Source organism: Sander lucioperca, chromosome 22 (genome assembly GCF_008315115.2).
Source record: "Sander lucioperca isolate FBNREF2018 chromosome 22, SLUC_FBN_1.2, whole genome shotgun sequence".
In the NCBI taxonomy this organism is placed as follows: Eukaryota; Metazoa; Chordata; class Actinopteri; order Perciformes; family Percidae; genus Sander; species Sander lucioperca.
Window position 1 is genome coordinate 26101252 of NC_050194.1, and position 24831 is coordinate 26126082.

The window sequence follows — 24831 nt, forward strand, 5'->3', positions numbered from 1 at the left end:
CAAGTGCTCTATCAAAAAAGTAACTTGAGTAGAAGTTGAAGTGCTCTTTACCCACAACACTTAAGTGGAAGTACTAAAGTATTTAACATTTTTTGTACTTAAGTTTTGCAAGTAGTTTATTTTAAAATGTACTACTCAAGTACTGAAATTAAAAGTACAAGTATTGTGTTAGTTATTAAAGAAAGCAGTCAATAGTTTGAATATCATATTCAAACTATTGACTGCCCCCTTTCCCAACGTTCGCTTCCTGCCGCTGAGAAGAATCCGAGAAGAAGCGGGAGTCATGTCTGGAGTTAAGTCGTCCCTGAAAACCAGGCATGAGAAATGCATCATTCCAGGGTGCAGAGTATCAAATACATCACTGCACTGCCTTCCAAAAGAAAAAGATGTCGCCGACAAGTGGATGGATTTTATTTTTGGAGACTTGCCTCAACCTGTGCCAAGTCAGGCTTTTCGGCTATGTACTGCACATTTTTCACTGAAGTTCGTACTGAATCAGGGGCTATATGATGCTGGAGTCATATCCAAACTACTATTGATGAAAGGATCCATTCCAACTATTCGGGACCCTGTCCCAAGCATTGAAATGGTGAGTAAAAAACTATTTTATAACGTAGATTACTAGCTGAGTTGATAATATCGTTTTTCCTAATGTTGGTGTGTGTGTGTGTGTGTGTGTGTGTGTGTGTGTGTGTGTGTGTGTGTGGTGGGGTGACTGTGCACATTATATCATCAACATTAGTGCTGTAGCTAAGTTAACTGTATAGTAATGTTAGCTACAAAGCAAACAATAGTGATGTCGCCTACTATTTTAGTTTGTTTGTAATATTGTTAATTTTGGGCCAAGAGGAAACTATAGCTAGATACTCTGTGATTGATTGTGTGAGTGCATCACATCATCTTTTAGCAAGATGGCGGTGCGCGTATACTCAGCGAATCGGTGTTGGTGCTCTCGCCGGGTTCAAGTCTGTTTTTTGGGGCAAAAGCGCAACCGAAGTCCCCTGGAGGCTCTAGCCTATTTTTTGCTCTACCCTGCTGTGAGACAGGACGCACCGCGGCTCGCCATTTGCAGCGTCTGATATACAGTATTTTCTTGGCGAGCGAATCTGGCAAGAAAGTACACTGATAATCTTTTATAAACAATATAAATAAAGGATTACGTTATTGATATAAATGACCGATTCTGTCAAATGATAAAAAATGTATCCCCTGCTTGCCAACCCTTTTGATTTCCTTTCTCTCTCCCTTCTGTCTTCCTTGACAGACAGATGAGGTTATACAGTATATATTGCAGTATATGTTATAAGCTCTACATGTGATTAACCTAGCTAGTTACCTATTTATTATATACACATATCTGTATTGCATCTAACTTGTTAAATACCTTCTTATACTGCAATGTTTGCACTGCCACTGTTTAGTGTTACTTGCCTCATCCATGTGCCTTTATGTTATTGTAGATAGAGGACTGCGGATTGAGCTTCAAACTTTAAGCCAGCAGAGCAAGGTTATCATTGGAGGAGATATGCGGGCAGATTCTCCAGGTCAGTAGCAGAAACACCATCATTTTGAGTTGAAAACTAATTTCTGGTAGCACTTTCACTGTATCACCCTGTAGGTTGAATATGGGACCGGAGCGCCACTGTGTAGTGCTACAGCTGAAATAGTTGCACCGTTTTCTTTTTAAACTGCCTTAATATCGCTTTACTTTGTTACATTTAGTGTGCTACATTGTTTTACTGCAGTAAAATTGTGAACCGTTGTCTTGCAGGCCATTGTGCCAAATCTGGAAGCTATACTGTGATGAATCTTGAAACCAGCACAGTCATCGATATCCAACTTGTGCAGGCGTGTATATTACCAAAGATATTTAAACCACCACTACTTAGTAGTGCAAATGCAATTGCAAAGCATCCCTAAAATAGTAATCTGGCATGACCTTGTATGACAGCACATTGGACTTAGGTTTTGCTCCAGCTATTTCACTCAGTCTACCCTGTTTTCTATCAACAGATGATTAACTGTGATTCAAGCACTAATGATTAGTAACTGTTAAACAGACTGGTAGTTACTGTTAAATGAATAAGTAACGAATGAGGAACTACTGGTTAGTTAATGATTAGTTACTGAATGACGGACTCAAGCACTAATGATTAGTTATTGATAAACAGACTGTCTGTGTGTGTTACTGTATTAATGAATCATTAGGAAATCTGTTCATGGGATTTATAGTAATAAAAAGAATAGAGATGACACAGGTTGAGTCTCATAATATATTTTAATAATGATATTCACAAAACATTTACATTGACAAACAAGGTATATTCTGTAGTATTGACATTGTTGAAGGCTTAAAAGCAATTGTATGCTGCTGCAGGGCATGCTTTAATCCTGCCACCCTGGGTTCCGTGCGCTGTTGAGCGGTAGTTAAAGACCAAAGAAGGATTGATCCTTACTTAGCTGCTACTTGTTAACGAGTGATTACCTAACCATTATTTACCATTACTGAAGCATTGTGCGTACCTGGAGATAAAGTGAGCTGTCATACTGAGTGGTTAATCATTAACAAATGATTAGTAAAGCATTCACTACCATTTGTACTGAGTGGTGGTTAGTTATTAACGAATGATTAGTTAAGCATAACTAATCATTGGTTAATGATTAACCACCACTTAGTACCAATGGTAGTGAATGCTTAAAGGTCCCATATGGTGAAAATGGGTTTTTATGGGATTCTGTGTGTCATATAGGCTCGGGGGTGTAAATTAAAAGCTGTGAAAATGTGAAATCATTCACTGCCGCCATTTCTCCACCCCCCACACAACTAGACCAGCTAAACGGGCCAGTTAGAATTTGATGTATTTGCTACGTAGAAACCGGGTAACCAATGGGTGTCGTGTTCCAAAAATCGACCTAGCCCCGCCCCCTTTCCCAACGTTTGCTTCCTGCCGCTGAGAAGAATCCGAGACGAAGCGGGAGTCATGTCTGGAGTTAAGTCGTCCCTGAAAACCAGGCATGAGAAATGCATCATTCCAGAGTATCAAATACATCACTGCACTGCCTTCCAAAAGAAAAAGATGTCGCCGACAAGTGGATGGATTTTATTTTTGGAGACTTGCCTCAACCTGTGCCAAGTCAGGCTTTTCGGCTATGTACTGCACATTTTTCACTGAAGTTCGTACTGAATCAGGGGCTATATGATGCTGGAGTCATATCCAAACTACTATTGATGAAAGGATCCATTCCAACTATTCGGGACCCTCTCCCAAGCATTGAAATGGTGAGTAAAAAACTATTTTATAACGTAGATTATTAGCGTTTTTCCTAATGGTTGGTTAGCTGGCTGGTTAGCTGGCTGTGGCACCGCTAGCTAACGTATGGTTTATCCCTGTGTGTGTGTGTGTGTGGGGGGGGTGACTGTGCACATTATAACATTAACGTTAGTGCTGTAGCTAAGTTAACTGTATAGTAATGTTAGCTACAAAGCAAACAATAGTGATGTCACATACTATTTTATAATAAAGTTTGTTTGTAATATTGTTAATTTCGGGCCAAGAGGAAACTATAGCTAGATACTCTGTGATTGATTGTGTGAGTGCATCACATCATCTTTTAGCAAGATGGCGGTGCGCGTATACTAAGCGAATCGGTGTTGGTGCTCTCGCTGGGTTCAAGTCTGTTTTTTAGGGGCAAAAGCGCAACCGAAGTCCCCTGGAGGCTCTAGCCTCTTTTTTTTATACAGTATATATATATTGCAGTATATGTTATAAGCTCTACATGTGATTAACCTAGCTAGTTAGCCATTATTTATTATATACACATATATCTGTATTGCATCTACCTTGTTAAATACCTTCTTATACTGCACTGTTTGCACTGCCACTGTTCAGTGTTACTTGCCTCATCCGAGTGCCTTTATTTGTCATTTATGTTATAGTAGATAGAGGACGCTACCTCATCATATATATGTTTTTTTCTTGTGTTTTATTGCTGCTGGTCTCTGGTAGTTACCACACTTTTTGTTGTATGCCTAAAATTAAAAATGAAATGTCTTATGACTAGCAATATTTTCACGCTGTCTCCTTCCCATTTCCTAACATATCTGAATGTATTCTTAGGGAGCCATTAGACCTGTTTCCCAGGCCAGTACCTCCCGGAGTATTGGCTGCCAAAAAGATCTGTTGGAACCCAACTATCCAAGGACACTCTTAAGACTCGCATCAGAAGCAGAGGTTTGTGAAATTGAATTTTTATGTTAGTTTACCTGCAAAGTTGTATTTTGTTTACATTTCTGTTTATAAGATGATAAGATTAAGATTGTAATAGTTATTCCCAAATTATATATCTATGGACCATATATTCCCATTGCAGTTGAAAGAGGGGAAAAAAAAGAGAAAATAAATATGGGAACCTTATCAGTGAGACAGTACATAATGTGGGCAGACATTTAACATTGATCTTAGAGACTGTATACAGATATATTGTCCTATGCACTACATGATAGGTATTTATGTATCATGAAAGTATTTTATGTTTGTTATTACTGATATTTCAAATGAGCCACAGTCTACATAGTTTGACAAAGGCATATTTTCCAAATAGCTTCTCAGACAACTGTGGTCTGTGAGAATGTGTGGTCTCCCCCACTTCTCACCTCAACACCCTTGAAGCCCCTTCCACCCAATAAGAGACCGTGACTGGAACTAGAGGAGGACGACGATGAATGGGAGGGCTCCATTGAGGCTACTGACCCTAATGACTCCACTTTCATTCAAAGTGTATCAATGACAACAGAGTCATCGACTGTATCGTAAGTTCTCAAGGAAAGCTCCAATAGCTATTTATCTTTGATGTGTCTCAATTCTCCCCTCTGGTAGGCGCTACAGAGCACTGTACGCCAAAACCGACTCAGGAACAGTTTCTTTCCACAAGCCATCACTCTGATGAACAGCTGACTTCTGACTCACAGTGTCAGGTTCAATTCCTGTGCAGTAACCCAGCAACACTGTCTCTAATCAGCACCTGTTTACTGGTTCCACTTATTATTTATTCATCATTCTCTATTTCAGAGCTGTTCATACTGTTCATATTGTAATATAATACTTATATAATAACATAATACTTATTTATTCCAGCATCCTTTGCACTATGCTCCATAATTAAAATAATAATAGTTTATCATAAAAATAATTTACTCCTGCACACTTTGCACTCTTCATTGCACCACTGCCTCAACCTGTCTATATATCTGTTTATAGTGTGTATATATTGTTTGTTTTTGTTGTTTGTTTTTGTATGAGTAAGCACAATGTGAGTGATGTATAATCCAAAGCAAAATTCCTCGTATGTGTCATCATACCTGGCAAATAAAGCTGATTCTGATGTGAATAATATTTCTTATGTTTGTCTGTTGTGCTTCTTCTTTTTTTCCCCTTGCACAGACAAGCCTCACCACCATATGATGTACCTAAATATATTGTATATGAAGACTGCCTCCTCGAGTTGTTTGAGTTATGTCCAGTGTGCAGCTCCATGTGTGATGTCTGGAAGACTATACGTGGGACTTTCCTTGCTGTTGATCAGACGTGCCACCGTTGTGAGTTCAACAGACAGTGGAAGAGTCAACCGTTCATTGGAAGTACACCTGAATGCCAACCGGCCACAGTCAACAAGTGCTTTGGGAGATCCTGCCTTTAAACTGGCCTTCCCTAAAGCGAAGAAAGGGGGATACAGCCTCAAACGAAGGAAAATTGAGCATTACATTACATGTCATTTAGCTGACGCTTTTATCCAAAGCGACTTACAATTGCTATATATATCAGAGGTCACACACCTCTGGAGCAACTAGGGGTTAAGTGTCTTGCTCAGGGACACATTGGTTGATGTATCACAATGGGAATCAAACCCGGGTCTCCCACACCAAAGGCACGTGTCATATCCACTGCGCCATCACCACCCGTGAGCAGACATTCTGTAAGTAAATTATCACAACAGCATACAACTTTAATTTAATTTATATTGTCAAATCATAACAGAAGTTTTCTCAGGGCACTTCATGTAGAGCAGGTCTAATAAACAGAGACCCAACAATTCCCACCAAGAGCAAGCATTTGGTGCGACAGTAGCGAGGAAAAACGTCCTTTTAACAGGCAGAAACCTTGGACAGAACCAGGCTCTTGGTGGGCGGCCATCTGACACTGCCGGTTGGGGGGAGAGAAAGAGAGAGAAGGGGGGGGTGCATAGCAACTACAATAATGAAATTAACTACAGTAATAATGGTAATCGGGGACGTCAGCAGGACTCCCACAATCCGCCAAGTTAACATTAACAACTAATGCATAATAGAAATATTAATATTTATAGCATTGGGTATATAGCAGTCTAATAGAATGATAACTGTAGCTATTATAGCCTGCTTCAGAATCGCTCGGCGGCTGGATAAGGGTGTGAACAGCTCTCTCACCAAAAACTTCATGCAGAAAGTGGTGCAGCTGGGCAATGTGATCATCTGGGGGAAACAGACAACAGCTAAATCATAACAGTATTTTTCATTGCTACATTTTTATGATTAATTAACTGTACCTCTGCCGTTGCTCCTCCTTGCGCTAACGTCGTTGAGGTTGTCGGTCCAGCTGAGCTCAGACTGGCTCACCTCACTAAAACAAAATGTTTACACAAAAAGTTTTACCTGGACTGATGCCCATTGCTATTATTTTTATTATTCATATTTATATTATTATCTCTTCAATTTCTTGTTGATGAAAGTCTCTCTCTCTCTCTGCAATATAATTAATTACTATGTTACGCTTAAAATAATTTTACATTAAACATTTATTTCTGTAAAAACACAGATACAGTTCAGATCAGGATCGCTCTCTGTAGCGTACACACTTAAACTCATTCCTCACGTACTGACGATTACTTCTACAGTCAGCATTAACTACTTATGCCCAGTGTATCGTAAAACCTAGAGCGCCCTCTGCTGACTATGCTGAGCTTAGCAGGAACAACCTCACCCATTCAAACACATGTACTCAAATTACCCTGTAACCAGACACTGATACAGATAAGTAATAAAATAGTTTATTTATGTTCGGAGTCCTTAGCTTCTAATCAGTTCAAAAATCAAAAGGGGGGCAAATATTTTCCTGTGCAACACATACATTTAGTACATTGCTATTAAACATTACATGTTAATGAATAAATACATTAAAAATTCATTCATTCCACAGGTTATGTAAATGAACTCATCGCCCTCACGTTTGAGAGTGTTGTCCCTGACCCAGCACCTTTTACTGAAGAGCTGCAGAAGATCACCATTCCAGAGGATCTTTGCACTGAGTTCTCTGTGCCATCCATGGAAGAGGCCATTGCAGGATATGTGTCACGCTTCAATCCAGCACAGGTCGAAAACCAGTGTAGGTACTGTCTGCATACTCTGTCCTTATTCGAAGGACGACGCATGAAGGGATAACAACCCCGAACCTTTGACCAAGAAACCCCCAGCACCAGCTGACAAAACTTTTGTAGGCCAAATACCTGTAACGACTAATACAGAAGAAATAGAAATGGCATACTTAAACAGGTTACATTTTTTGAGTTTGTATATAATTCTAACTGATGTATGTAAACATTTTGTTTAAACTTTTGCTGTCTTCAGTGAGGGGAGCCAGTCAGAGCTCAGCTAGACCGACAACCTCGGTCCTTGATAATAAATACATTTTTACATTGATCCAATTACAGGATAAAAAATAATAGCAATGGGCATCAGTCCAGGTAAAACTTTTTGTGTAAACATTTTGTTTTAGTGAGGTGAGCCAGCCTGAGCTCAGCTGGACCGACAACCTCAACGAAGTTAGCGCAAGGAGGAGCAACGGCAGAGGTACAGTTAATCATAAAAATGTATCAATTAAAAATACTGTTATGATTTAACTGTTGTCTGTTTCCGCCAGATGATCACATTGCCCCGCTGCACCACTTCCTGCAGGAATTTTTGGAGAGAGCTGTTCACACCCTTATCCAGTCGCAAATGGTTTGATGTGATGTCCTACAGTATATCTGTTTTTTCTCTCTCTGCTTTCACAGGTTTTCTTTGATCATCGTTGTGCTTGCTGCAACTGTTATTACTAGACTATTTCTACTACAGTTCATATCATTCTATTATACCCACTGCTTTAAATATAAATATTTCTATTGTTGCTTTAGTTGTTAATGTTAACTTGCTATTGTGGTTGCTGTTCATCTCTGTTCCATGAATGCCTGTTACCAACTTATCATCTTTATTAGGATTGTGGTGGTCCTGCTGACACCCATTATTATTATAGTTAATGTCATTATTATATGCCCCCCCCCCTCCCCCCTATCTCTCTCTTTCTCTCCCCCCAACCGGCAGCGTCAGATGGCTGCCCACCAAGAGCCTGGTTCTGTCCGAGGTTTCTGCCTGTTAAAAGGAAGTTTTTCCTCGCCACTGTTGCACCAAATGCTTGCTCTTGGTGGGTATTGTTGGGTCTCTGTAAATAAAATTGAATTGGACATTTGTAAGCTTCTGTTGCCAATTGTTTCTCTGCTGTGGCCCTCACACTTCTTGGTGTTGTAAAACAGGAGTTCTCTGGTTTAATTAATGTAGCATAATATAATTAAAACAGCTGTATATATAAATATATTATAAACTATTTGTTAGAGCGAACTTCCGGTTATGGAACGCGGCTGACAGGTCGCAGCAACTGGAGTTAAGGCCCGGTTCCACTACGGGCTGCTGTACCCGGCCCACCTGGTGGTCACTCACAACGCGGAGCGTCTGGTTTTCAAGTCCGTCACACTTTTTTTTCTTGCCTTTTACACAATCTCAGGTAAATATGTTTAAAAATGTAATAGATCGAGAACCTTGAACTGAGAATGATACGTTAAATCACCCCCGCCCCCCCTTTTTATATGTTATTTTATTTCCCCATTAATTGTATGGGCGCCTTTACTGAGTGAATTTTTAAAATGGACAGTTAATGTGACAATCTCAGCTTTGAACGGCAAAAGCCTGGCCTTAAAGGCATTTTTTTTCTGGTACTCCCAGAGAGGGGGGGATTAATGATGTACGGTTAAAGTGGCCGATGTGTTTCTTTTTTCTTTTTCTTTTCCCAACTGTTGATTTACTGAAGACCGAGCTCAATCTATTTGCGTTCAATGTTAGTTAGCCTAAAACAATGTGTCAGTATGTGAATCACGTTGCTCCTCATGGTGTGGATCTAACGTTCTGCATAGCCGATGTTTATTACTATTCGGGTTGCTTATGTGTGCTTCATTTGGGGAAGTGCAAGAGGGGTTCTTGGGAGGGGTTAAGATCTCGGAGTGTTATTTTTACTCTTTTTATTCTTCCGGTCATACATCCTTATGCACAAATACAAAACAGATGAGCCCCATGATTAACAGGTCAGATTTAAAAATCTCTAGCTGGAATACAAGAAGTTTGAATACATTGGTAAAACTTAAACAAGTATTGAATAGGATTAACCAAATTAAATCTAATATCATTTTTCTACAGGAAACTCACTTGGGACAAAACGACATTAGCAGGGTTGAAAAAAGGTGGCCAGGGCAAGTTTATTCTGCTTTCTTTACTTCTCATCCCAGGGGGGTCATGAAATTAATTCATAAATCGATCCCCTTTCAGTTAAAAAACAAATATATAGACCCATCAGGGAGATATGTCATACTTAATGGTACCATAATGTCTACCCAGATCAACTTAATAAGTATATATGCTCCTAATGGGGATGATCCCTCCTTTTACCAAAACCTCTTTCTCTCGCTATCATCCTATCCTGGCCAATACATAATTGGTGGTGATTTCAATTGTGTACTAGACCCGGCACAGGATCGATCTACTGGCATTGACGCTTCCCATCAACAAACAAGAAAGATCATTAAAAAATTCATAGTAGATCTAAATTTATGTGATATTTGGAGATATCTTAATCCCAAAAAAAGACTATTCATGTTTTTAATACATTTAAAACGTACTCTAGAATAGACTACTTCTTAATCTTTAATGGTCTATTATTTAAAGTTGAGAAATGCTGGTATGATAATATACTGCTTTCTGACCATGCTCCGATCTCCTTACTAATGTAGGTGCCTAACATAATTCCCTCACCTCCCAGATTTCGCTTTCAATCTAGCTGGCTCCAGTACCCTGATTTTGTGAAGCTTCTGGATGGAAAAATAGATGAATACTTCTCTTTAAACATGAATCAAACTAGTGCTTCAATAAAATGGGAGGCATTCAAGGCATATTTAAGGGATGAGATAATAAGCTATACAAACTACAAATCCAAGGTATATTATACACAATTAAACACCCTGGAACAAAAAGTAAGGGACGTAGAACAACAGCTTTATGACAGTGATGCTCCAGAAAAACAACAGGAACTCCAATTGAAATCCCAATACAATGAATTAACTACAAATAAAATAGCTTCAAATTTGTTGTGGTTAAAACAATCATATTACGACCAGGGAGAAAAGGCTGGAAAGTTGTTAGAATGGAGAATAGAAGAAGATACAAACAGAGCCATTAATTCCATTACATTAGAAGATGGGAAAGAACTAGTAGATCCAGTTGAAGTAAACACTGCCTTAAAGAAATATGAAGATTAATATAAATCTGAATATCCGGATAGCTCACAAAAGGAGAATGGGTTTTTAGACCAGCTTAGATTCCCAACCCTGACTGAGGAGGCCAAGACTAATCTTGACAAAAATGTAAGTATTGAAGAACTATCAGATGCGTTAAAGAATATGAGTAGTGGAAAGGCACCCGGGCCTGATGGCATACCCATAGAAATATATAAGAAGTTCTCAGGGAAATTGTACCACATCTCCTTGAGATGTTTAATGAATCCTTCGAAAAAGGAATACTACCTCCATCCTTAAGATCAGCAGTAATTTCCGTTTTGTTAAAACCAGGCAAATCAGTCAATCAAATAGTCAAAACAGCCAGTAAGATCATTGGAGTTGATCAGGTATCTGTAGCTCAACTGTACAATGACCTTAGCTTAAAAAAGACAGAACAAATTTTAAATGATTCAACCCATCCTCTTCACCAGAATTTTTTAAGAAGCAACAGGTCAAGTGGCAGACTCCTGCAAAGGAAAATTAGGACTACAAGGTACCGCAAGTCTTTTATGCCTACAGCAATTAGACTGCACAACAATAGATTAGATAATTTAGATTAAAAAGTTGACTGTACCAAAGATTATAACCTTTATTGTTCATGATACATTAGCATATTTAATGCAGAGAATCCTACAATGATAGAACATAAATCCTCAGAGGACTTTATATAACCTTCCCTTTTCATAGTGTCATAAGAACACAGATTAAAGTAATATTTGATAAGCTCTCACATTGACTTTAACAGGATGGCTGCTGTCATCAATTGCTAAATTCACTCAACAGTTTGGGAAACCACCTTCTGTTAAGTTTGTATTCCATTATGTAAGTGGAAGCTTGTTAGCCTAACTTGCTAATGCTAGCACTGATTCTCAGTTACTTGTTATTTTTTGTTCATGTTATTATAATAACTGCTACTATATTCCATTACATCTCTACTCAGGAATATGAGTTGCGCCTAAAAGGAAACATTTGTCGGCCGTTATGAGCTGCTTGCACAATCGACCCATTTGGTTGTTTCCTGGGTGAGGACAGGCTGACTTTTCTCTGCCTTTATTTTTTTCGGTAACACTTTATGGTAAAGGTCCATGAATTATCATAAAGGCATTGATTAATTCATGTAGCCTAGTACTCCATGAGTATCATATCAGAAATGTAGAAGAATAGTATCTCATGTATGAGTTGATGTAAGAAGAATACATTAACTAATGAAACAACTGAAGTATTTAAATTATAATTTCTGAGTTATTAATGATTTTCACGTCTTCTTCAAAGGTTAGTCTGCAGTGATCTGTTTTACAAGGCTGTCCTACAGAGCATCCTGTCCTCTGGTCTGATTTGCATTTTTGGAAACATGCGCAGCCTAGATCAGAAGAGGTTGCAGCACATGATCAGTATGGTGAGTAGGGTCATTGGGTGGGGTCAGATATCAGCTGCTCTGTTGTGTAAGGACCTCATTCTGAGTAAGGCTGGGCGGATCCTAAATGTCCCTGCTCACCCTCTACACAACAGGCAAGGGCGTAGGTTTTGTTTCAACATTTACCGGGTGGGGCTCTGAGTGTCCTCACCCATGCAATTTTGGGCGTCAAACACTTTATTTCCTGCATTCTGCTGAATTGTTTTGTAACGTGTGTGTGTGTGTGTGTGTGTGTGTGTGTGTGTGTGTGTGTGTGTGTGTGTGTGTGTGTGTGTGTGTGTGTGTGTGTGTGTCCTGAGATCAAGATTCCCTTTTTAAGACAGACCTGTGAAAACATATTAAAACATACACAAACATACTTTCTTCTTATATGTAGAGGTCAGGCTGATGGTGCTAAATCAAGCATCAGCATAGAGGAAATAAGTACACACCACAAAATGTTCAACTCAGGTCTCCACTTTATTCATTTTGTCACTTAAGAAGAGAACAAATTCATCTGACAGGTGTTTACAGTCGATGCTAAACCAGAGCCAGATACAGTCATCATATCAACGGCAGAGGTTTCCTGAGTGGCACCTGATACTTAAGAAGTTTAATTAAGAAATTAAAAATATTTGAGTTTTGAATGCATAGAAAGTACCTTTTTGTCACTCTTCCTCAGATGAATGGAACCCAGTGATAGTTATAAAATACAAAGAATAATTGCTAAATCAAACAAGGGGCAATGATATCCCACTATAATTACCATGATATATCAAATAATAATCAGCTTTGCGCAGGTCAATGATGTATAGCAATAAGGTGTCAAAAGTAGACTTAACACATACGTATGTGGCGTTAAATTAAATTGAAAGCAATAAAAGTTACATTAGGGAAATTTACGCATATTTCTTGCCAAACATATTTAAAGTTATACTGCATTCTGATGCAACATCGTATAACAACAACATGTATATAAAGTGACATACAGTAACATACAACATGTCGTGATGGCACTTTAAAGAGAAGAAATAATTATTTAAATGCTGTAATTTGAGTTTAGATGTCAAAGCATATAAATTCAAACAGAAATGTATGTTAAACACTGTCTTGTCATGGGACACTTTGTTTTTGTTGTTTTGACAAAGTGTGTTTAAGCACAGACCTGTTGAGAAGCAAACTGTGCACATAAGCAGCATCAGCGAAGTAATAGGTAATAATATAGATCCATAACAGTCTTCTTCAAACACAATCTTGTGTTGTGTGCAATTTTTGTTGACATTGTGAACACTGTCTAGAAAATACAGTGTGTTGTTAAAGGCCGAGTGTTTCCAAAACGAACACACTAAACTGTTCAATAGTATTTATACTTGCTTTTGACAGAATGTATCATAAGCTTGTAAAATATAGGATTGTTTGAAATCCAAAAGAAATGTATCGAATAGATTATGTAATTACGTTTGCTGTGTTTGGGTGGAAGGTCAGGTCACAGGCATCTGATGGAAAGACCAAGACACAATCTGTTACCAGTAATCGTCAACACCATTCAAACTACATTTTGTGATAGCATGTCTTCATTCATATTATTATTATATTCATTTCTAGCCTATTATACAAAATACTTAACTAATCGCTTTCATTCCCCCATGATCTTAATAAATTGATCTGCTGTATGTTTACAATTCTCACAAGGGACGGTGACATTTACAAGACAACAATGATTAATAGATGACTCTTATGTCACGGTGACACCTTGTCAATGTATATCTTTAGGACCCCGTTATTTCCATCAGATGCCCTTCAACTGCATACCTACCTTGCCCTTATAAATATGTTTGCCTGCTGGGACTGCCTTCATCTTGCTAAACAGATTTTTTAGACAGGTAATTAAAGTTCCTACAGCCAGCCAGCTTGACAGGAGTGTCTACAGGGTTTTCTCTCTTGTTGCCTAATACTTAAGCAACTTCTAGTTTGGCAACTTCAAGGCAGTCCAAGCAGGCAAGGAAATCTTAAAGAGCAAGGCAAGTAAGGGAGAAACAACAGATCTAAACATGGGCAACAGATCACAAGCAGATTGTCAGGAACAGGGACAAGGGCAGGGAACAGGAAGAGTGGCAAAAAAGAGCAGGGAAGTGGCCAGCATATTTAGTCTGAGGAAATGGGGGTAGATGCTAGATCGGACCCCTAGACGCGTCATCGTCAACAACACACAAGCATACTGGGCAGGCATCAACACTTGGGCTTCCCATCCCTCACTGCAGCCAAATACTGACTGTATCAGAGTATAGAGGCACTTGCTACCTGTATGACTCACTAATAAATGCTTCTAAACCAACAACGACATAACCAGACATGTTCCAGAAGCAATGTCATCCAAAATTGAGTAGAAATTAACTACATCAGCAACCAAGATGACATGTTTCCCTGAAGTTAGCATGAAGTTACATGTAGCAGTGGAATGACAAAATCACCACTAAGGTGTCTAAAACCAAAAACTACACAATTGAACATGTTCCAACAGGAATGTGATCCGAAATTTGGAAGAAATGATTAACAACATTGGCAACCGAGAGTGTATGTAAGACATAAACACTGGATTAACAATAATAATAACGCCTGTTGACTGATGTTGAAGTGTTGACGTCGACCCATCTAGCGGGTCAAATTAGCATCTACTGGAAATGGGGGACAGGTTTGCAGGGAGGAGCAGAAACTGGTGGGAAAGGGTAGGGATGTCTGAGAGTAACTGGTGAAGAGATGGGGAATAATAGGATCTACAAAAAAGAAGAACTCTTGGAAAGAAGAAAGGGAGATGGGGCATGTGTCACCAAATATTCCAGATATTACCTACTTTTAGTATTATTTATTGTTGCTTTAATGTGAAACAATGCAGAAAAAAATACTTGCACCAGAGTAAATCTGTTCTGCCTTTGAGACTCTCCACAGGAGGCATGTGAGGAAATATGAAGTCCTGAGTGACCAGACTGCCCTCCATGTAATAGTAGATGCTTGCTCCTTGGTATTTCTCATTTCCTATTGCGAGAACCTCTCTATCCAACTCTGTCTGATTTGCGATACATTTTGTCTGTGTTCCCTCTATCATGCCCACACAGGCCTGTATGGTACCGATTTCTCTGCGTATGGTATCCAGCCACATGCTTACATTTTCATTGCTAAAAGGTGACTTGGCCCTGCCTGCAATTATATTCTCTAGTGATCTCTCATCTTCTGTACCTAGTAATTCAATCAAGAGACAGTTGCATTAACAATTTAGCATGTTCAACTGATTAAATATAAATGGATATTACTAGTCAGTTGGTGGCCAATCAGCTAATGATTAAGCCACTGATAGTGAAGCATGAATGAAGTCAGCTGATGACAACCAGCTTATGCACTCTGCTCTGCCTGAGCTAACATAATGCTTGATTTATTTATTTCTAAAATGGTCTTCTTCAAAGCTTACCTGGGATCAGTTTCTCTTGGCGAGCGTCATACAGCATCCCGAGGGTGAAAGGTCGACCCAGACCAGGCATTACCATGATATCTGAAGACATGTCTGCAACCTTTTTAAGACACATTCAACAATATGGGTCAAGAAAAAAAACACCCAGCCTCTGAAAATATGCTGCAAGGTAATTACAGTGACAACAAACTTCCTAACATTTAAAGAGCTTTTGTTCAGTGAGTTGAATGAAAGCCCTAGTATCTAGCACTCACCTGGTGAAGTTGTGTAGATCAGCTGAGTTGTGGGCGAGTCTTGTTGACTTCCATCTGGAGATGCAGTCTGGTGATCTGTGATGATGCGAGATTACTTATATCCTGTCAGATGCTCCATCCTTGTGAGCCCTTCGCCAACACGCCTCCTGCACACCTGTAATATTTCTGCTCTCACAGTCATGTCTACATGTGGGGGAAAATTTGCCTCACAGCATTTTTTTCACATTGCTTAATTTGCATGGGGACAGAGTCAAGTGTGAGAAACATTGCATTTGCATTCAAAGCTTTTGCATGTCTGGTCTGGCCAATAATGAGTTCAGCCATATTCATACATTTTAATAACCAGCTTCTTCATTTTGCATCACATTGTAGTGACAAACAGGTCTAGAAGACATTGCCGGATTGTGTATTTAAAAAAAAATATATAAAATAATATAAAAGTGGTCATTATTAAGTATTTTGTTTACATGTTGTGTAATGATTACAATACAATACTAGTTATTCTTGCTGGGTTCTAGGTACCGTCTCTATTGAATTAGATATTTTTGTCCTTATTGCTCTTATCCAATAAGAGGCCATTTGTTCTGTATCATTGATTTGACAGAGACTTGAGAATTTGTCTAAAGATTATTAGTGTCACACCATGATAACACTTTTCAAAGAAACTATTCGCACATCCAACAATTCTTCTGTGCAAGTGCTTTGGAAAATGTCCAAGACTTGAAAAAAAAGAAAAATCCTACACTCTGCTCCTGCTACATCATCACCATTTATTAAAGAAACTAATGTTTCGGTCCCTCTGCACCTTCTTTAGGAGTATTTCCCATTCTTAAAGAGTATTTCTCCTATTCTCTCCAAGGTCCAGAGGGACAGAAACGTTAGTTTTCTTAATAAACGGTGATGCTGTTGCAGGAGCAGAGTGCAGGATTTTCCTTTTTTCAACACCATAATAAAAGTCTGCTTTCCCACACTAACTCAACCTCAAAACACACACACCTAGCAATTATCAAATTTAAAATCCAATCAAGAATTTGTTTTTTCACACCTTAGTAAAATCTTTTGATTATCTTACTAATGTTTTCTTACCAAGCAAGGAACTCATATGTCTGTTATGGTCTGAGGTAAATAAGTTCACTATTTGACAGTTTGTTTTTGATACTTAAACATATTGGTTTATTATTCTGTGGCTCTTGTGTGTTTTTGCTGCTTCCTCCCTGCCTTCAACTTCAACTAGTCTCCAATTCAAACAGAGATCTTTAACAGGGGGTCGGCGACCCCTAAGGGGGGCTCAGAGTTACTGCATGGGGGAGCTGCCTGATTATAATTTGATCATTTTTAGAGGTTTTTAAAAAAAAATGAAAACAATATACATTAACATGAATCTCTCATAAAAAACAAACATTTATTGCACACAATATTGATGATAGGCTTACTATAGGTAAGAGATTTAAAACTTGATGTATAAATGTTAGGGAAATGTTAGGGAAATTTTAATTGACATACTTTCCCTCAAGTTATTTATTAAATTGTCTGCAGATAATAATATTATACTGATTACTATTCTTCTCTCTCTGTTAAATTAAACTGCTGTGAATATTGTTAAGAAACCATAACACTACTTGAACCCACAAGATAACATGGGAACCACTGTCTTGTCCTTGCTGGAGCACGGTGTGATGCTGAGGAAGGAACAGGCGCTCCCTGACTAGATAAAGGAGACGTCATTGTCTCTTACCAGATAACAACTGACGACACCAACTATTGTATCATGATTGTTTTTCACACATAAATAAGCTACTGTAGAGAGTTTTTTGTCAGGTCATTGTCTGTACTATTCCGTAGTGCGGAGAAGACCTCCTCGTTGGGTTCTCAAGTAAAATGAACTTTAATATCTCTTCAGTGGTCTCTGTCTATTCTTGATAATATAATGATTCTAACAATAAATAATATGTGAATATCAATTCTTAGTTTAATCTCATTAGTTTAATATGCTATTAAATGTTATACAATGAATGTAGTTGGGGGTCCCTGCTCTATCTCTCTTTTAGCTAACAGGTCCTTGGCCTAAAAACTTTGAAGCCCCATGGTCTATAGACATCATCTACTGACTTGTATTGACATGGAACTGCTATTAAATAGACTCTAAAGTATCTTGTTTTATTTATCTGCATTTCTGCAAATCACTTTTAAAACTTGACATTAAAAACTTTTGAAAATGATTTAGCTATTGTCCAAGAATACAGCTGTGTTCACACTTTTTTTCCAGAATAGACACGAGGTCTGTGCAGTGTCTAGCAGCAACAAACAGTAGCTTGAATATTGAGTATCTGGCATCCACAGCTAAACGCAATCGATATACAGTATGTAGGAATACTTTGCTAATGAATGGCAACTTTTTAAAGAAAGGATAAACAACATAAAGGCAGTAGTTGGACATGTGTGTGGGCATTAAGAATAGTTTCATGAGATTGTATGTGTGAGTAACAGTATGAAGTTAGAAATATAGGAATTATTAATGTGTGTCCATTAAACGCACATTTTACAGACAGCATGATTGCATATATCGATGAAAAGATATGAGTGTAAAAAATGGGATTCACAAGCATTTAACCCTTGTGTTGTCTTCCCGTCGACCGTGCAACTTTGCTTTTCTGTGTAAAAATGTAAACTTTTTTCAGTGTTTTGGTCAGCTTTTTTGACACTTTTGTCGCTTTTCCCAATGTTTTGTAAATGTTTTGACGTTTTAGTCACTTTTTTAAAGTTTTTTGTCACTTTTTCTGATGTTTTTGTCAATTTTATCAGCGCTTTTTCTGACGTTCTTTCATCCTTTTTTTTCAAATGCTATGAAATTGACTAAAACACCCAAATTCAATGAAAGTAGTGAGCTGGTCATTTAATTTACTTGTGAAGAGCGTTGTACGGAATCATCCACTTTATTTCTTTTGACAATTTGGTCGAAAGAAACCCACATTTCTGACATGGAAACTTTTTGAAAACGGGTCAAATTTGACCCAAGGACAACAGCAGGGTTAAGCATGGACATCATCCATACGCATTACAGTTAAATTGTCAGTACATTGGAGTTTTATGATGATTAAACAAGGACTGCACAGTGTAGCGGACAAATTCACACATAAACTGAAGCTGAAATTTGCTGTTTGGTTAAATGTAACTCCTGGATGTGAATGTGCCAAAGCTCATTATTGACCAGACATGCAAAATCTTTGCATGGTAAATTCCGCAGAGTTGAGAAAAACATGTAACCTAGCTCTTTCAGGCCAAAAAAAAAGACAAATTGTCAAAATGGAAAACAGCTGTGAGAGATACATTGCTGGGTAATTCTTGAAATTCACACGCAATGGCATCTGCCAAAGTGGGCAGATTGCAAAGTGCAGGAGGCATGTCAGAGGGAGGGGTCTTAGGTTTTCTGAAGGGATATAAGGAATCACGCAACATCACGGACCATCACACTGGAAGCTCCAGTTAAAAGTCAAGAAGACTCTCGCACAACTCAGCTGATCTGCACAACTTTACCAGGTGAGGACCGACTGCGTGGACAGAGATCCTTGGACTTTTAATGAACCCCTGTCTATGTAAAACTGTCTTTTATGACTAGTAAATGTTTGTGTTTCTCCCATCAGGTTGGAGTCATCATGTCTTCAGATATCTTGGTCGCGGCTGCACTGGGTCGACCTTTCACCTTAGGGGCGCTCTACGACGCTCGGAAAGATAAACTGATCCCAGGTAAGCTTGAAGATCATTTAAAAAAACTGGTAAATCTTTTAAAGTCAGTAACCAAATTACCAATTTTAATTAGATAGCATCAGATGATTGATTACAGATGGTGTTCGAGCCATAATAAGTCTATTGGTATTTATTCATTTTTTCATTGTGAAAACAAACAAGATGATTTGTATTTACTTTATTTTTCTATTTCATTTCTAAATTGTTAAATTAAATTTTGGACTTTAAATCTGGAGAAATAACTTCAAATAATGACTACAATACAGCAATCTCCGCTCCTCCTAATTAGGTCACCTTCGCAGGTATAAGGAGGTGCTGGGTGACAGCTTGGGGAGTTCTCTTGTTGGAGTAAGAGAGGTGGACAGAGAAACAGTTTAGTGATCGTAGCGTACAAAGAGTGATCATTTATTAGTAAAAGTTTAAGTTTCTGTTGAAAGTCAACCACGGAGAATTTAGTATTTTTTTGACATAACGTAAGGATCTCCGCAAGTGCTTATTTACCATACAAGTCACAATCCTCCTCAAAAAAGTGACTAAGGAAAATAAGATGAGTGAAGGAGTCGCCACAACAGATGGCCATTAGTGAAGTAATAGGTGTACAAGCTTTGGACAAAAATTGTTTGGTATATCAGAATCAGAATCAGATTTATTGGCCAAGTAGACTTACATACACAAGGAATTTGACTTCAGTAGGTGTTAACACTCTCTATACATTCAACAAATAGACATGGAGTAGTAGACATATATATATATATATACACTATGTACATATAGGCACATATAAGTATGTAATATGTAGAGAAGAGGGTGAGTGGCAAAAGTGGGGAACTTATCTGCAGTTCATTAGAGTGATGAAAAGAAGTGGGAAAGAAGCTGTTATTATGTCCGACTGTTAAAGTGAAATTCCAGTTTTATATCACGCGGGTCCTATTTTTTATTGTTTGGACATTTTTATTAGTGATAATAACATTTTACTCACCAAGAAGAAAGAAAGAAAGAAGTCCTATGGGTAAAGAAACACGAGCAGTCAGACCCCCATGTTACTAAAACTTATTTGGAAGAGAAAGGCAAACATAAAAATGATTGCCTAAACTGTCCATTGCGAACATCCATCACAATTAACCAACCGACCCCCTGTTTTATCTTGCCTTAACATACTCATCGTAGTTGGGTGCATTCAGTTTTCCTGTGAAATCAAGGATAATTATACACATTCACAGTTAAGTTATTAATTCAGTCATGTTTTATAGATTAGCCTGCCTAATTGTGTTTCTTGCTACGGCTGGGTTAAAATAATTGATTCTACCATTTAAATCAATCTTTGTTTGAGTGTTCTGATATCGATTAATAAAAGCCATGAAGTGATCTTTTGATATATGCCTGATCACAATATCTTGGACACAGTCCTTTAATGTCTGACTTCTGAGTGACATGCCATCATATTGAACTGACCAATACCCACTGAGGACACTTTGCCATTTGGCATTTCAACCCAAATCAGCTCACAGTCAGATAGATACCTATGGTTGCAGGGTTTCTACCAACACAACTGCAACCAAACTGATACATACAAATTAGCATTTTATTCTTGAAGCATTGACTTACCTGCTTCAACAGACGGCTGATGTCTGTTTTGTTTTTGTTTTACTTGTTTTAGGTTTCACACTGTGGGAAGATGAGTTTCTACAAGAGAGCACAGTTGAAAGCTCTCAGCCCAGCAGTGCATTTGAAGTCATTGCGTCTGATTCTATTGTCGACAAGTCTTCTCTGCTGGATGTGGAAGCTTCTCTGAAAGCCAGTTTCCTGGGAGGACTGGTAGAAGTTGGAGGGTCTGCCAAGTATCTGAATGATACAAAGAAATTCAAGAATCAGAGTCGAGTGACACTTCAATACAACGCTACCACCAGCTTCAAACAGTTGATGACTAATCTTGGAAGCAAACACGTAGAATATTCTGAATTTTTTGAGAACATCCAGGCAACTCATGTTGTGATAGGCATCCTTTACGGGGCAAATGCCTTCTTTGTCTTTGACAGTGACAAAGTAGATTCTAGCAATGTTCAGGAAATCCAGGGCAGCATGGAAGCAGCGATAAGGAAGATCCCCTCGGTTGAAACGTCAGGGCGAGGTGCTGTCCAGCTAACCAGTTAGGAGAATGCCATAACCAACAACTTCTCCTGCAAATTCCATGGGGACTTCTTTCTCACAAGTAACCCAACAACTTTTGAGGATGCAGTTCAAGCTTACCAGAAACTTCCACAAATGATGGGGAAAGAGACTGCTGTTCCAATGACAGTATGGCTCGTGCCGCTGACAAATTTCTACTCAAAAGCACCTCAACTCTTAGCTGATAGCAGCACTCTAATACTTAGGAAGGCACGCAACACTCTGGAAGCCATGAGGCAACTGGAAATGAGATGCAACGATTGTCTGGAAGACAAAACGGTGAAGCTGTTTCCACAGATTAGAAAGAAGAGCAATTTCGGAAAGTTCTGTAATGACTACATGTTAAATCTCCGGCAGACCATTGCGGAGAAACTCATATTATTCAGGAATGGAGAAGAAGATGAGAGGTCCTTGCTTAGAGTTTTTGAAAAAACCCTCAGATCACCATACAACGTCCACAACCTAAACGAGTGGATGGAATGTGTAGAAAGAGAGATCAATGTTGTTAGGTCCTGCATGGACATATTAGAGGGAGCAAAGCCCAAAATGGTTTCAGGTCAGAGTGAGATGTTCAGTGAGCTTCTTGACTCAAGTGTAAAGCATGCTCTGTGCTTTGTTTTCACCTTTGTGACAGACCAGGATCCCTACCTGAATGCGTTAAAGGAGTTCTTGGATTCCCCTAAAATGATAAATTCTAAGAAACTCAGACCACCAGCAAAACAGTACTGATATGCCTCAGATGATGTACCCGAGATGATGAGAGAAAAAGCCCACCTTTTCTACAAACTTGCCAAAGAAATGAACAACCGCTGTGTCCGTTTCCTTGTAACGGCTATAGCAAATCCGAAGCAAGAAGGTGCAGGCATCCAATATTACAGGGAGGGCATCCAGATCATGGATGAGTTTACTTTTTCTATCATGACTTCTGTGGAGAGGATCCAAGACAGAAGAGATTTACTCTGGTGTAAGTCAATATTAATGTGCTTATGTTCTCTTCACACTGTAATCTTATTTTTCCTTCTGTGTATATTTTGTCATTAAACTACATTAACTTAACTAACTAGAACCTTCATCCAAACGTCAGAACGTGTAGTTTCTTTTTGATCAGGGTCCTACTTCTTTTGATGTTGGTGTTTCGGGGTTAGGGTTAGATACTTATTACTTTCAGCTCTAACATTTTACTGATGCCTCAACTCCTTGTACTGCCAACTGTCTTTTTCGACACTTACTGTACACTGAAAAGTTTTCTGCTTCCAGCGCTGACACTACTTTCTCCAAATTTTCAGCACTGCAAGTAACATTTCAACTCCATTCAGTGCTCAAACTCATGGCACTTTCACTTCACACATACAGTAAATAGAAGAAAAAACACAAATGTATGTAACTTTTCCCTGTTTTCCAGACTTTATATGGAAACATGTTGACAAATCGTAAAAATTATTTGCATCCATTGTCCCATCTTTTACTGTAGTTAATCTTATCAAATAGTTTTGATGGGCAGAGCCACAGCACCATAGTAGCAATGCAATATATATTAAACTTTATATGATAAACGTGGAAGTTGTGTTTAAGTATATGTTTTAATCAAATAATTGGGGCCAAGATGCAGTATGAATCTAATATTAATTAATTGAGAATATTCCATAGTAATTGCTGTGATGACTGGTAACAGCTTCTGTCTTGGTCTCTCCCTCAGATGACTGTGAGCTCACCCTGAACCCAGAAACAGCTCACCCGGCCCTGACTCTTTCTGAGGGCAACAAAAAGGCAGTGTCTGGAAAACCACAGCAATATCAAGAATCAGAAGAGAGGTTCCAGAGGTACAGCAGGTGATATGCAATGAGGGGCTGAGTGGGCGCCATTACGGGGAGATATAGTGGTCTGGTTATGTTCGCGCAGGTGTAACATATAGAGGGATCATCAGGAAGGATTGGGACTTAGTGGCCTCACTTGGACACAATGAAAAGTCCTGGGTTTTTGACTATTATCCAACGTCAGGATACCACGTCATTTACATGGGTGAAAAGAAAGTTGTCAGTGTGTCCTCCCCTGGCTTTACACGATTAGGAGTGTATCTGGACTGGCCTGCTGGCACCCTGTCCTTCTACATGGTCTCCGCCGATGTAGTTAACAGTGACACCTCTACACCTATCAAACCAAATTCAATGAGGCCGTTTATCCAGCCTTTTTTATTGGGTTCAAAGCGCACCAAAACGGTTCGGTTAAATTACTTTAACATGTATTTGTATACTAAATGCAAACTGTTTAGCAGTGCAGGCAGTTGATTCCTCAAACAGTGATTCTGAGCGTAAACATTGAGTTGAGACCAAAGTATTTTAAGTATAAAGTGGTGTCAATATTGTCAAAAGTGCACTAGAATTTTGCAGAGGGAGCTTTTGCTAATTTTGACAGTACTGCCTCTCCGCTGGGTGATCAAACTATAGGATGTGTGTTATCAATATTTTGCCTACTCTTAAAGGTCCCATGGCATGACAATTTCACTTTATGAGGTTTTTTAACATTAATATGCGTTCCCCCAGCCTGCCTATGGTTCCCCAGTGGCTAGAAATGGTGATAGGTGTAAACCGAGCCCTGGGTATCCTGCTCTGACTTTGAGAAAATGAAAGCTCAGATGGGCCGATCTGGAATCTTGCTCCTTATGAACTCATAAGGAAGGAAAGCTCATTGTGGGACTGGCTCTAGTGGCTGTAATTCTGCACCAAGGCTGAATTTCGGGAAAGAGACTTCAGATACAGTATTAGGGGACCACTAAGGCCTATATAAAAGAGACTTCAGATACAGTATTAGGGGACCACTAAGGTCTATATAAAAGAGACTTCAGATACAGTATTAGGGGACCACTAAGGTCTATATAAAAGAGACTTCAGGTACAGTATTAGGGGACCACTAAGGTCTATATAAAAGAGACTTCAGATACAGTATTAGGGGACCACTAAGGTCTATATAAAAGAGACTTCAGATACAGTATTAGGGGACCACTAAGGTCTATATAAAGAGACTTCAGATACAGTATTAGGGGACCACTAAGGTCTATATAAAAGAGACTTCAGATACAGTATTAGGGGACCACTAAGGTCTATATAAAAGAGACTTCAGGTACAGTATTAGGGGACCACTAAGGT

The 24831-nt window shown here is 38.8% G+C and overlaps 1 protein-coding gene and 2 long non-coding RNA genes across 3 annotated transcripts; all 3 read left to right on the plus strand.

Annotated features, from left to right (window-relative positions):
- The first annotated feature begins 740 nt into the window (after positions 1-740).
- Positions 741-5783, plus strand: LOC116061075. The gene is made up of 5 exons (XR_004896333.1): positions 741-1544; positions 1772-3280; positions 4119-4232; positions 4603-4810; positions 5442-5783. It is a non-coding gene; the product is annotated as an uncharacterized LOC116061075 (long non-coding RNA).
- Positions 5784-5869: 86 nt separating this feature from the next.
- LOC116061076 lies at positions 5870-8665 on the plus strand. The gene is made up of 4 exons (XR_004107643.2): positions 5870-5973; positions 7233-7418; positions 7809-7882; positions 7953-8665. It is a non-coding gene; the product is annotated as an uncharacterized LOC116061076 (long non-coding RNA).
- A 10766-nt stretch (positions 8666-19431) lies between these two features.
- Positions 19432-23924, plus strand: LOC116061071 (stonustoxin subunit beta-like). Its single transcript, XM_035997427.1, is given in 5 exon segments — positions 19432-19522; positions 21180-22652; positions 23385-23510; positions 23513-23820; positions 23823-23924. Coding segments are annotated over 5 exon segments (2100 nt in total).
- The last annotated feature ends 907 nt before the right edge of the window (positions 23925-24831 follow it).